Source organism: Galeopterus variegatus, unplaced genomic scaffold (assembly GCF_000696425.1).
Source record: "Galeopterus variegatus unplaced genomic scaffold, G_variegatus-3.0.2 Scaffold2815, whole genome shotgun sequence".
Taxonomy (NCBI): domain Eukaryota; kingdom Metazoa; phylum Chordata; class Mammalia; order Dermoptera; family Cynocephalidae; genus Galeopterus; species Galeopterus variegatus.
Genome location: NW_007728926.1, coordinates 227,751 through 242,743, shown reverse-complemented (window position 1 = coordinate 242,743; position 14,993 = coordinate 227,751). Strand labels below are relative to the sequence as shown.

The following is a 14,993-nucleotide window of genomic DNA, read 5'->3' as shown; positions in this document are numbered from 1 at the left end:
CCCTCCGTGCTGGGCCCACACCTCGCTCAGCCAGTGAGCGGGAACCAGTCTGTATGTGGGATCCGAACCCTCGGTGGGAGCGCCGCCGCGCTCTAAGCAGCGCACTGTAGCAGTGTGCCACCGGGCCGGCCCAGGAGAAAGAGTTTTAATAAAGGAACCAACCACATTAAATAATTACTAGATCTTAGGACATTTTATATTTTGAAACAAATCTAGAAGCAGGGATGGTATGCAGAAACCTCAAAATTGAAAAGACAGTTATATATTTTGAGCATTGGTGCTTTAGGAAAATGCCTCATCTTCACATTGTGTACAGTATTGATACCATTGCTACAAAAATATTAATACAGTAGACTCAAGATGATTATGTGACTCCACATTACTGTGAAGTTGAAGGTCATGTTCGTTTGCTTTAAAGTCTCTTCTAAACAATAGTTGTCTTTAAACCAGTTTAAACTAATAGAAGAAAAAAATCGAAGAAACATTGTGCTCACATCATTTCTGGAAGCTTTTCAGAGAAAGCAGCTGTAGTTTCTTTAGACTTCTAGGTCTGTTATGCAGGTTAGGAGTGTATTTTATGATGAGTTCTAGACCACCTGCCTTTCTGAGGAAATTAATATTGAGATGGATTTTTTTTTGTCTTCAGTGGCTCTGTATAAGATTTTCCTATTCAATGAGTTTGTGCACTTCATAAAAATGCCCATTCAGTGTTGTTCCGCTACAGATGATTATTTTTTAGGGCAATGTCTAGATGTGTTTTCAACAAATTCTTATCTTGGTGAATTTTGAGATTGAAATCTACACTGCTCTAGTAAAACAGAGTCAGCAGATGATGTAAATACATTTTTACTAATGAAGAAAACAGTGTTTTAAGTGAATTTGACTATAGTCTTAACCACTGGAATTTAAAAATTTTTTTAAAAATATTTTTCCTCTTCTCACCCATACAGGAGTTTTGGGCGGGATCAATGGATTTAGGAAGCAGTAGGAGTTTGGAGAATACAATGAATAGAGTCTATCATGATCAGCTTGTTCCAAAGATAAACACAAGCAAGAAAATGCTCACCTTGGCAAACCCACGTAACATCCTGGATATGACACGAGAGATTAAGAAAAACTGTGGGAAAAAACAGATAGAAATCACAGCTGAACGAATAAAAATGGCAAAGAGCATCAGAGGAAAACAAAGCAATGACTTGGAGAAAGTGGCCTTTAAACGGAAAGCAGAAAGTGAAGAAAAGCCAGCTGGAAAGAAAGAGGCAAAGATAATAGAACTTGACAATCAGTTCATCACAACGCCTCTGCCTCACATCCCCTTAAAGAACGTCGTGGATGTGGAAATGAAGTTGGTCTACATTGATGAAGAGGACGTGAGCTATGAGTTTTCAGACTCCTTCGTGTCCACTGGGATTCAGCCAACATGCCGAGATGCTGAAATAGTAGACCCTTCGAGTGTACCTAATTTCAGCTTTCTGCCTCAGATTGACAAATGGCTTCAGGTAGCCTTAAAGGATGCCAGCTCTTGCTATAGACAAAAGAAATATGCTGTGGCAGCGGGACAGTTCAGAACAGCACTTGAGGTATGGGATTAAAGAAAATATAGATTGGTGACAGGAAGCTGTGAAATGGAAATTTGCAATTAAGCTGAGTGTTTCTGATCATACTGTAATGAACAGTGATCATAGGGTGAAAATATTTAGTGGTATCATGATTATGCAGGTTTCCAGTTTGTATAAAGCAAATAAGATATGCCTGAAAATTAATATGCCTGTGTTCACTTGACATATAGAAATAACCCCAAAAACATACCTTATGCTTTTCCTCTGTCAATGAACCTTGCAATGAAGGGTAATGTATACAAAAATACAGTTGGTTTTGTAATTTAGATGTGTACCAACAAATGCCATGAAGTTTTAGTACAATGGTGGTAGACAGAGTATAGACTCTCTAGAAATAGTCCGTTCATGAGTATATAAATTGTTTCCTCTTGATATGTAGTCTTCATGATTACACATAACCACCTCTACTTTTTAGCATGGGCTGATAATTTATATGCAATACTTATTAAAAACAAAATAACACCATTTTACTTTGTCATCAAACTTCACTCTCCTTCCCATTCTAGTGAGCTTTATGAATAATTATTTTTCTATCTGCAAGCAGGTAAGTTTATTATTATTTGGCTTAAAAAATAGCCCATAGACTAAAATTAACTTGAGAATCGCCACTAAAACACAAAATAGGTAATGGGAAAAATTGCTCTATTCCATGATTCACTGAACATATAGAAGAACCAAAGTGTGTAACTAGGATTTCAGTTGGCCTGGCTATATTGGTGACTGCATGTTTCATTAATTACAAAAAAAAAAAAAACTTTCAAAAAAAACATTTTAATGCATACTATATGCTTGCTGGATACTGGAGATTAAAAAAAACAAAATGAGTGAAGACACGGTTCCTTTTCTCTAACAGTCTGGTGAAGAAGACAGACTAGAAAGCATTTAGAGAGAGAGATGGCATAGGGGTGTGATTGGTAACACTGGGCAGGGGAGGGGGAAGGGCAGGAAAGGCAGGAGTCAAACGTGAGATACTGTGGTGGAGATTTAAAGAGTAAGGTATTATTTCCACTGTTACTTGCAGGTTAAAATGAACACATTTACAGTGAATTGTAAATGGGCAATACCAGTCAATGGTGCCTCTAAATATTTAAAAAGAAACTAAGCACAAAAAAGGAGACCCAAATAGATCTGATGTGATTTGGTAGCACACTAATCTGTACACAAATCTTTAAATATTTCTCTTTTTTTAAATTTATTTAAATCAACACTTTGTAATTGTACGTTCTTATGGGGTACAATCTGATGTCTTGATACATATATGGAATAAGTGCTGGAAAATCTAGCTTTTCCACAAGCCACTGACAGAACCCTCTGCTGTCCTTTGAGCTAAATCCCAGCAGCCTCTGGCTAAGAAAAGGATGATAAAGGAAGACTCCATGAGGAACTTGGGGCATTTCTACCAGGGCCATTTTCAGCTAAATGTTTTTTTTCCTGGGGCTGGGGAAGGGTGAAAGATATAATTTTATAGATAAAGAAAATAATCATTTTGGAAGTGAGAAAAAGAAAGTCATAAAATAAGAAAAGATGCTATAAAAACTTCAAATTAAGTCTAAGTAGAAGCAAAAGATACCTGCATTAACTGAAAGAAAATGTTCATTTTTCCATAAAACCCAGTGTTCAAAATTGTAAAATTTGAATCACGTTTTATTAATCCCAAGATGTAATTTTACTAGAAATTGCTGTGTTCTCTTTCCTTCTCTCTCTCTCCCCGCCAGGGTTTTTAGGAAAGTTTTGGAGGCTGACACTAATTACTGGTAATTAACCAAGGTAATTATTTTGAGACCAAAACTTAGCTTAGACATATGGCCTAGCTTTTGTCTAATTACCATGGGAGTTAACTTGGAAATCTTACCTAGGATGTCTCTTAATAAACCAAAGCTACTGGGAATGGAAAAGATTCGTTGCCTCTTTAGCCCTTCTTCTTCCCCTGAATTTAACTTCTAAATTTAACTTCTTCAATACTGAGTGTTCTCAGGCATTTCTTAATGCATCTCTCCCTTTCCTCAGGACCCAACGTAACTTTGAGTAAGGTAGGATGGATAGCAGAGACCAAGGCATGATGATAATGTTCACACCTGAAAGATAAATGCATCAGCAGATATTTGAGTGTGTATAGATTTGGGTTAGGTTTGACTGCAAGTGACAGAAAACCCAAAATAACAGTGTCTGAAGGAAGACAGAAGTTTATTTCTCTCATACAGAAATGTTGGTAGTCAAGGCCTAGTACGATATGATCAGCATGGTGCCAGATTATATTCCATTCCTTAAGAAGCGTCTTTGACCTCATGATCCAAAATGGCAGCTCCTGCTGGTGTCATCGCATACACATTCTGACCAAAAGGGGGAAAAAGGGAGAGGAACACACTGTGTCCTACAAGCACACTTCACAAAAGCTGCACCCACCATTTCCATTTTTTCCCACTGACCAGAATTTAGTCATGTGGCCACCTGTACCTGCAAGGGAGGCTGAACGATGCAGTCTTCATTCCAAGCAGCCCTAACATCTGAATGTGATGAGGAAGAGGGGAGAATGGATTTTGCAGGATAACCCGCATCTCTCCCATAGAGTGCTTACTATTTGGGAGGTATTGTGAGGCAGATCAAATGCTTGCCAGATGGGAGGTGCAGTCAGCTGAAGGAGCGTGGGAGGGTACTTCAAAAGTTCATGGAAGGATTCATATTATATTTTAATTCTATCTTTCCATAAACTTTTTGAAGTGAAAAGGACCGGTTGTGGTTTAAGGTAAGACCGCAAAAATGAAACAGTAAAGTATGAACTGGGCAAAGGCTTTGGAGATTTATACATATTTGTTAATTGACCAGGTAATTTCCAATGCTTGTAATATGCCCATTAGGAATATTCTGTTTATGTGTTAGTTTCCTTGTGCTCTTGACAGAGTATTAACTCTTTGTTTTCATAACACAGTCACTAACTAGACAGGTAAATTTATAATAAAGTTTTATAATGATTAAGATAAAATGGTATGCAGTGATTCAGAAGACAAGAGTTTAACTTCCAAAAGTTAAACTTTAGTGAACTTTAAACTGTAGTGAACTCTAGTCTTTTGGGATTTCAGGGCACAACAGGCATTTATTTAAATGTGCTTGACAAAATAACTTATTTTTGTATGCTTTCTTTTTAACTATGTAAAGTAGTGCCAGTTACATGGGTAAAATTAGTCCTTAGCTCTATGGCCAACTCATCAATCTTAAATTAATTAAAATCAGCCGTCATTTGCTCTTGTGTTTGTATTCACATCAGAAGCCAAAACAATAGGGCAAAAGGTACAAGCTGAGGACAAAAACACAAATTTATATTTTTATGCCTAGATGCTATTACCTGTAATTTTTAAAAGACAACTATACAGATTCCTCCACTATAAGAGTAGTAGGGGTTCTATAAGAAAATATATACTGGCCACATGTAGTTGTATTTGCGTATCAGGCAATGCACACTACTATTCAGTAAACTGCTTGGCTGTCAATAAAAAGTAGGAAGATATTAATTAATAAATATTCTAGTTACACTTTTATGGAGAGAATAATAATAATTAGTAAAGACTTCTAGGAAAACATAAAGGTCAAGGAATATAGTAATCAGATGTTTCTTGTCACCTATAGGAAAAACAAAAATTATCAAAGGTTTTTGTAAGTTTGTGACATGCAAACTAAACAATACCATCATTTCAACCTTAATCATAGAATCTTAGTAATTAAGAGACTTTCACCTTTTGAATTGGAATTTCAAAGGCTTTCACCTTTTGAATATGTACCCTTCAAGAGGCACAGCTTCAAACAATCCCATTGAACTAGTCAAAGAGGACAGAACATGACTTATCACGCATCTGCAACTTTCAATTCTTCTGATTTCATCATGTAGGAAACCCTGGAGGTGCTAATCTGCTTTTAATATCTTGGCACTCCAGTCACTGATCTGTGAAGTAAAAGTAATAACTCACATTTATGGAGCTCTTTCTGTATGTCAGGTACTGTATTTTACATTCTGGGAATATTTACATTCATTATTCCGTTTTATTCTCACAAGCCTAGGAGATAGAATTATTATTTTTTTTATTTTGCTAGTGAGAAAACTGAGGGATAGACAGGTTAAGTAACTTGCTCAAGGGGTCAGCAGCTAGAAGTGGTGGAGCCAGGGTCTGCATCCAGGGTGTCTAGTTCCACAGTTCACCAACTTGACCACTGTGCCTTTGCTACTCTGCATGTGAGTTGGTTTTAAATACAGAATTCAAGGCTGTGCCAGACCTGCAGAATCAGAATCTACATTTTAACAGGTCCCAGATCTTCTTTGTCCACATTGTAGTGTGAAGAGCAATGCACTCTGTGATATGCCTACACTGAACAGGTTTGCCCTCCAATTAATACTTTGTAGTTTGGTCCTTACATTTCATGATTTAAAATGTTTATAATTTAGAATGTCCAACACTGACTTCATAAGAAAGAATTTCTGTTTAAGCAGGTGTTTCTATAACAATGGTTCACATTCTTTGGATTTCAAAACCTGTAAATTTTTTTTTTTTTTAAGTGAGAGGTGGGGTGGGTTGACATTGCATTTGTATTATGCAAAAACAGTACAAAAGTTACCATCTATTTTCACCATTATTTTATAAAATACAGAGCAGCTTAATGCCAAAAAGGTAGAAAAAAGATAGAAAGAAAATAGAAAGGCCATACTCTCTGAATAAAGGATTATTTTAAAGTAGATAGTATTTTAATTTTACGAAAAGCTGACTACATTGTCTTTATTTTTTATTTCCCCTTGGATCTGTAAAGCATTGGTCTGAGAACCAGCTTTTGGGAATCATTGTTCTACAGCACATTCCCTTTATTGTAAATGTTAGGTATCCAGGATGATTGAACCCACACCAGGGCCTTCTTATGAGATTACTTCCAGGATAATGGAATTTGGTTTAAGGCAGGTCCATTTTGGAGTCCATTCATGGGGATTTATTTAATGAAGTAGCAAAATATCTCATTATAGGGCAGCCTCACCTATAATTGCACTACTGAGAATAATTCTGTAGCATATCTCTAGGGAATAAAGATGTGGATATCCCAAAAAGCTTAATTTAAATGGTTTCTAACAGGTATTTCTTTATGCAACATAATCAGGAAATCGAGAGTTTACCAAATTCTCTGAGCACCTGAGCTCTTATCACACATCTGTGGATTTGCATATGAATTCAGTGTGCGTTTCCTAAACACCTGCTGGGTTCAAAGTATTTTTAGTCATATAATTATATTGCAAGAACCCTCTAAAATAGATACTATCATCCCCATTTTACAGATGAAGAAACTGACACTCTAAAAAGGTAAATAGCTTACTAAAACTGCCCAGCTAGTCTGTGGCAAGGCGAAGATTGAATTCAGGTGCTTGATTTCACATCTGAAATTCTTTACACTGCTTCTTTTCATACTTTAAGGTGCATAAAAATTGTGTACGAATATTGTTTAAAATGCAGATTCTGATGTATTAGGTCTGTAGTGGGGCACCAGATGCCTCATTTCAATTTCACATCTGAAATTCTTTACACTGCTTCTTTTCATACTTTAAGGTGCATAAAAATTGTGTGCGAATATTGTTTAAAATGCAGATTCTGATGTATTAGGTCTGTAGTGGGGCACCAGATGCCTCATTTCAGATGTTTCCAACTGATGTCCATACTGCTGGTCCAGAAACCGCACAGTAGCAAGGATTTATGCCAAACCACTAGCAGGTTCTGCAACGCCTGCCATGGCCCCTCCAGCAAGTTAACAGTAAGCACTCACATATGTCTAGCTTACGTAGGCCTGGGTGGCCACCTGGGCCCAGAGCTGTGACGGACAGAGTGCCCAATCTGGAATCAGAGTATCTGTGTTCGATGCTGTTTCTGGTACCTAACTGCTACGTGACTTCGAGTAACTTTCTTAGCCCCTTAGAACACTGTTAAGAAGGAATGATAATAACTAACATTCAACTATAAGATGCTTTCACATAAGGTATCAATAACTGGCTTGTTGAGAAACAGTATGAAATCTAAATTCATACACGAGTTGTCATTGTACTTCCCAAGTACCTCATTTCCTGTGCAGTATGTATTTAACTTAAAACTTTGGCACGCCAAAGGATTTGCCCAAATCCATGTTTATCAACATTGTTTAAATCTATAGCCTTTGTCTCCTTTGTTTAAAAATTTGTAGTCTTCTTTTAATGATATTTAAAATTCAGTCAAAGCAAGGGCCAAAATAATGCATTGTTTTCTACCTTATTTCCCATTTGAGAGGCAGTGATCTAAATCAAACACTGTTTTGAACTATTAACTGCTTTTGACAAAAGTGTAAGCCTTCACTTAAATGCACAAATGGTCATTCTAGAGATGGTCCATTTTTTCTTGGTGGTTAGATGTAAACTGACTGTTGAATTGTCTGTGGCCAGGATTAGACATTTCAGTTTTTAACTTGATTGTTGCCATCTTTGTTTCATTCAGGGACATTATAACTCATAAGTATTTAATGATAAAAGATATTTGGAAAAAGTGCTAGCAAATTTACATAGTAGGAAAATACATAATAAATGATTCCATAATCAAACACTAGTTAAATAAGACAAATATCTAGAAAATTAGAATCTACTATTACAAGAAAAGAGTATAATAATACCACTAATACTTACCAACTGTTTCTGCCTGACATTGTGCCTGATGCTGGGAATATCAAATATAAATAAAACATAGTCCCTGCCCTCAAGGAGCCAGAGTTTAGAGACAAGGAATGGGGTCCTGCTGCTTGAGTTCTAAGCCCTCATTTGCATTTTTAGTAATTTGTATTTTTTAGTTCAGTGTGTTATTGTTTAAAACATAATTTTTTTTTTGAAATGTGACTTTAAGTGTACATTTGGAAAGACTTCTTACGTATTTCAGTGTAATTTAATTACATCCAGCAATCATCATTTCAACCCCAGTGGAATCAAAGAGATTCAAGGCACACAGGAGTTGTATCACTAAAGGAACACAGTATTTTCCAGGCTGAGTATTATTAAAAAGAGATGGGAAGTAGGAAGGATGTTTGAGGTAATTCCTCAATTTGATGGGCCCCTATTAGTACCAAGGCTTTTTCTTTTTTTTGAGTGATATAAATTCTATTCCTTATTTTTTATTTTAATTGACATATTATAATTGTACATATTATGGGGTACAATCTCATGTCGTGATACATGTTTTATAATAATTGAGTCAGGGCAGTTAGTGTATTTATCACACAGCCCTGCCTACTGCATACCCACCCTGTGATTCATCTGACTTGTGCTAAGCTCCTCTCTTTCCCACCCCAAACAGCCATTGACATGGCAGGGAAAGGAGCAAAAATCTCAATTTGCGTGCAGCACCCGTAACAGGGGAGAGCCTATGGGGAGGGTTGTGGAGAGAGTCAGAAGGACAAGAGTAGAAAAGGGGGCTGAGTGAGGGTTGCAAGGTAAGCATTGACTATCTCAGGGAGACCCGAGTTTTTCCACTCCTTGGATGGTAGTAGAGTGTGGCAAAGGGAGTGAGTAGGAGAATTTTCAAGAGATAAGACTACTCTATAATTTGTATCACTTTACAAATGAAAGGAAAATTACATTTCATATTAATAGATCATGAACCTCATAGGTTCTTAATATAATTACAATCACCTGGAGAGCTATGAAACATACACAGATGACCAAACCCACCCTCAGGACTATGATATAATTGTTTGCAGTTAGACAATGGCCATGCCTGGAGCATTGGTATTTTTAAGTTCCCAGAAGGTTGAGTACTGCTAGCATGAAAGATGCTCATCACTTCCTTCTCCTTCAAAATACCTACAATAATTGTTAACCCATATGTGACTTTTTAAAGACAATTAAGAGAATTAATATATAAACATTCTAAAGCTATTAAAAAGCATCCAGAGAAATGTAAATGTCATTGTCATGAAAATTTACTACTTGGAAATTTACACTTAAAATAATCTCTTATTCATTTAAAGAGCAAATTACCTTACTTAATGACTACTTTTCTATTAACAGTAAGAAATAGATTGACAGTGGTTGGTATGTGTCTGTAAAATATTAAATTCATCCCAAGAGTAAAGACCACACAGAAAATGAATGCTTAATCCATAGGAAGCTGAGGAAGATCTTTTTCATGAGCAAGATCATCTCCATAGTTTATCAGTGGGCATTATCTGTTTGATTCTAATGGAAGGAAATTTAAAAAATTTTTAAATATAGTTAACTCTGTGATTGTTGTGAATCAAACCTAACCATTCAGTTATTTAAGTCTTATACAACCCTAACTTGTACTCAATTTGAAGATTCTATTTTAGGGTTCACACACAAGAAAAATGATGATTCTTACTCAAATATTGGATAACATTGCCAAAAATTTCTCCCACTATTCAATCTTCCAAATTTATTGCAGGGCTACCAAGCCAAATAAAGTTAAAAACAGCAATCCCCTCTCTCTTTCTTCTACCCTTCATCCTATTCCAGCCTTCATATACAATACAGCGTAATGTTCACACGGACTCTGCAGGTACTGAGTAGATGAGATCCACTTTAATTTGTTCACAGAAATATAACACAGAGTGAGGTTCTGGTTACTCTTTTTTTTTTTTTTCTTTTTTGTCTTTTTTACTGACCGGTAACGGGATCGCAACCCTCGGTGTTGCGCCCGCACCACGCTCAGCCAGTGAGTGGGAACCGGTCTCCACATGGGATCCGAACCCTCGGCGGGAGCGCCGCCGTGCTCCCAAGCGGCTCACTCTCCATTGTGCCACCGGGCCAGCCCCTCGTTACTCTTTTGTTTTAGAATATGTAGAAGAACGTTAGAGGAAAACTATTATTTCAACTTCTAGTTATTTAACTCTCTGTTGCCTCATTTGACTTTCACTAAAATAGAGAAGACTGTTTCCACCTGGGAGCTGATTCTGTTTCTCAGTGAGAATAGGATGTAGTTAGGCAGGGGGTAATAAAAAAGGGAAACAGACAGATTTTCATTACATTGTCTCAGTGTGGCTTCTTTATTTTGTGTGAACTATTATGAATACCTAGAACACTGGATTCATACATACTTTTTAAAAAATTTTAACATTTGCTTACACATATTCGTGGAGTGAAGTGTATTGTTTCAATACAGGTGTATATTGCACAATGATTCACTTAGAGTAGATAGCATATTTAAAAGCCACTACTAAAGTATATTTATATCCAGAAATAAATAACTTCTGGAGTATTTGTTTTGAATGATGATGATGCCACTAATCTATGTATCATTGATTTTGTGAGGTAAGTTATACCAAGAAATCAACCACAATTTTTTTTATTTATACATATTTATGGGGTTTAGAGTTGACTATCAGTATTTGTGTACAGTATGTGATGATCAAATCAATATTATTAGCATGTTTATCATTATAAATCACAATTACTTTTTGTGTCCCTCACCCAATTACTCCTTACCCCCTCCCCCTCCCTCTTTCTCACCTGCAATATGTGAAGCTCAAATCAAGACAATTAGTATATTCAACATCATGCAATGTAATCGTTTTTTATGGCCTTTTACCAATTCCTCCCTTACCCCCACCCCCCTCCTTTCCCACTATGGTAACCTCAGTTCTGTTCTCTCCTTTTGAAAGTTTAACATATTATTGTGATTGTTGTATCTTTCTTTCTTTTCCTTTAAAATTTATTGGTTTCTTTTTTAGCTCTCATTTATAAGTGAGGACATGCGGTATTTCTCTTTCTGTGCCTGGCTTATTTCCCTTAACATAATTTTTCTCCAAGTTCATCCATGTTACTGCGAATGGCAGAATTTCATTCTTTTTTATGGCTGAGTAGTATTCCATTATGTATATATATCACATCTTCCTCATCCAGTCATCAATTGATGGACATTTATGTTGGTTCCATATCTTAGCTATTGTAAATAGAGCCGTGATGAACATGTGGGTGCAAGTATTCCTTCGACATGATGACTTCCATTCCTTTGGGTATATACCCAGAATTGGGATTGCTGGATCATATGGTAGATCTATCCACAGTTGTTTGAGAAACCTCCATATTGTTCTCCATAATGGCTGTGCTAGTTTACAGTCCCACCAACAGTGTAGAAGAGTTCCCTTTGCTCCATATCCTAGTCAGCATTTGTTATTCTGACTTTTTGATAATGGCCAGTCTAGCTGGGGTGAAATGATATCTCCATGTGGTTTCAGTTGGTATTTCCCTGATGATTAGAGATGCCGAGCATTAACTACAAATTATTGAGCAACTACTTTCTCAGTATAGGTAACTACTTTCAATCAATTTATTAGGTGACATGAAAGTAAGAGGACATTATCTGACAGGGCTTTGGTTCTCAAGGAATTTAGAGCCAAGCTTTAGGCAGAAGTCTTATAACTGTAAGGCAATTAGAAATCTATCAAACATTCAGTCATGTGCAATGAACAAAGGTTTAAGATGGGAAAGTTCAATGGAGTCTGTGATATACATTCATTAGAATGGACCATGTGGAAGCCACTTTATTAACTTATCTAATCTTCACAACAACCCAGTGGGATGGGAACTATTATCACCCCTATTAAAGGTAAATAGATAAAAATACATCAAGTACTCATGGAAAAATATGATAGGATTTTGAACTGGATCCCAAAAGATAAATGGTTAACTGGAAAAGTGGGGTGGGAAAGGGGATGGAAGATGTGTATATGTGAGAGAAACATTACTACAGGTATGGAGAACTTGAGAAAAGAAGCATAAAACAGGAGAACAGCAAAGAGATGGGTGGCCCAGAGAAAGGCATTATTTGAAATAAGGGTGGATAGATACAGCCAGAGCCTGGAGGGTCTTAAAAACCAGGAAGAGCACATTGGAATTGATATTGAAGACAATAGTTGAATTCTTGGACAAGGAAGTAATGGTGTAAGAAAAGGATTAGTTGGGAATCAGTGAAAGACACAAAAATATTTGTTGAGTAGTTAGCTACATTATCAACACTATGCTAGTTACTTCAGGAGCTACAGGGAAGCATAAGATTTCAACCCCCAAATTATAGCTCTTTATCTTTTCTTCAGTTACATCTGAAATATAATTATATTCTGCTTAGGGTAGACATTTTATTTGCTATGATCCAAGTATTAATTATAAGGGACATCAGCCAGAGGGGTGAGGGTATGAGGGAGCCAGAAAGAGAAAACTGCAGTGTAAAATAGGAAGGAGTTGGGTGTTGCTAGGGTAGAAAGTACAGGGGAAAATGGATAGGGAGAAATGGAGCTGGAAAAGCTGGCAGGCCACGCATGCCTTTTCAAGGTCTTGGACATTAGCCAGTAGGCAACAGGAGGCCTAAACCAAAAGGATCAACATGGGGAATAGTAGAGTCCGATTTTTATTTTTGCTTTATTGCTCCTGTGTATATACAGAGAAAACATAGTATTCAGTCTCTGGGTTATGATCCATTACTGGGGTGTAAAATCAGTATAATGAGTTGTGACCAGCATTATGTTTAACTGAAATCATGAAATGGGATGGAATGAAACAGAATGAAATAGAATACAATATAATTTTAAAAATCAGGATAAAATTGAACATTGGAAGGAAAGTTTTACTTTGTGAAAAATATTTTTTCTGTTGTATATCCAGGATTATCTATATCTATCTATAAACAGAAATATAGATAGAAAAAGGGGGAAGGAGAGAGGGAAGAAAGGGGGATAAAGTGGAGGGGAGAAAAAGAAATGGTTTTACTTTGTGAAAAATATTTTTTCTGTTGTATATCCAGGATTATCTATATCTATCTATAAATAGAAATATAGATAGAAAAAGGGGGAAGGAGAGAGGGAAGAAAGGGGGATAAAGTGGAGGGGAGAAAAAGAAATGGTGTGTGCTCTGTCTGTGTGTTAGGGGGTCTGGTTGTAATATGAAATATATTTTGTGCTATGGGTCTTGGTCAAAAATGCTTTAAATCTACTGGTTTAGATGTAGATTTGAGAGGGAAAAGATGAAAAGCTGTTAAGAGATTATACTTGTGATAATCCAAGTGAGAAATGTAAAGGGCAAAACCAGATTAGCAATCATAAGTGTAAAAAGGAGAAACCGAGTAAAAGAAGAAAGGAAGGGAGAGAGGGAGGGGCAAAATTTGCAGACCTCGGTGGCAGGTAAGAAAAAAAGAAGCATTGTCTAAGGATCAAAGTGTCACCAAATCAGGAATAAGAGCACATCTAGAGGCAAAGCTGATTAATGGAATTTTGGATGTGCTGCATGTGAAGGCTGGTGGCAAGCCCAGCTGGAGTAGCACATTTGTTGGCCAGAAGCATGTAGAAAGCACAGGGGGAAATTTATGACCAAGGATAGACATTGAGGAGTCATCAGTCCCTGATGCCACCTGAAGTGTAAGAAGAAAAGAAGGATGAGGAAAGAATCCTGGAGGATGTAAACAAGTAGAAAAGGAATACCTCTCAGATTAAAAAACAATGAGACTAAATTAATTAAAAGGAAACTGCAGGAGGTTACTCCTCACAGACTTTGGGAAAGTAGCTAGTCACAGAGTTTCTAGAGGTAGCTTTAAGAATGAAGAATAACCTGTTTAGCTGCTAAGAGTCTTTGGAGGAAACAATTTTAATGGTCGTTACTGAAACCCAACTAGGAAGCCTTGCTTCTTGAACAATGGGACTGTACACACTCTCTTTAGTTTGACAAGACTAAGAATGAAATATTATGGACATGAAAAGTTAGACTAACCATCTTAACTGTGTGCTCAAAATGTAGAGTAAAAATTGGCAAGCATAATTTTGACCTTGAAACTTTACATATTGACACAATTAGTCTTTACACTCATTATATGGTTGAGCATAATCTCAATGACCCCTCTTAAAAGAATAAGCGACCATCAGAGACTAAAAGCTAATTTTATTGCTTGAAAACCAGGATCGACTGTGCTCATAGGACACAGCCTTTCAGAACAAAGCCAACCTCAAGAAGCAGAGGTGAGTTTGGAAAGGGAAGTGGACACAGTGTCCAATAAATTTTTCTTAAAATGAAAGGAGAAATGGGACAGCAGCCCAAAGGGGAATGTAGAGTGATGGGATGATGTTTTAATTTTTTTAAGAATATGAACATGGAACATAATTATATTGTAAAAGCTCACAGACAGAGAGAATGAAAGTAAGTGAAAGGCAATTGAAAGTATGAGATCCCCAAGGAGTATACAAGGATGGGCATCTGGAGACAGATGAAAAGATTAGATTTTAACATATGGGAACCTATTCTACTGAAATATGAAGATTTTTTAATGGGTGGTGAGTAAGTTGAGAGAATTCTTAGCTCAGATTTTTTTTTTTTTTTTTTTTTTTTTTTTTTTTTTT

General features: G+C 36.6%; 1 protein-coding gene across 1 annotated transcript in view; it reads left to right on the top strand.

Moving 5' to 3' along the window:
- Window positions 1-954: 954 nt before the first annotated feature.
- The window catches only part of SPATA16 (spermatogenesis associated 16), a gene marked incomplete at its 3' end in the record, with an annotated part of 224,303 nt that continues 210,264 nt past the window's right edge, over window positions 955-14,993 (top strand). Inside the window, exon 1 of the mRNA XM_008583058.1 lies at window positions 955-1,580. Coding sequence (XP_008581280.1) covers window positions 969-1,580 — 612 coding nt within the window. The remainder of the gene's footprint in view (window positions 1,581-14,993) is intronic.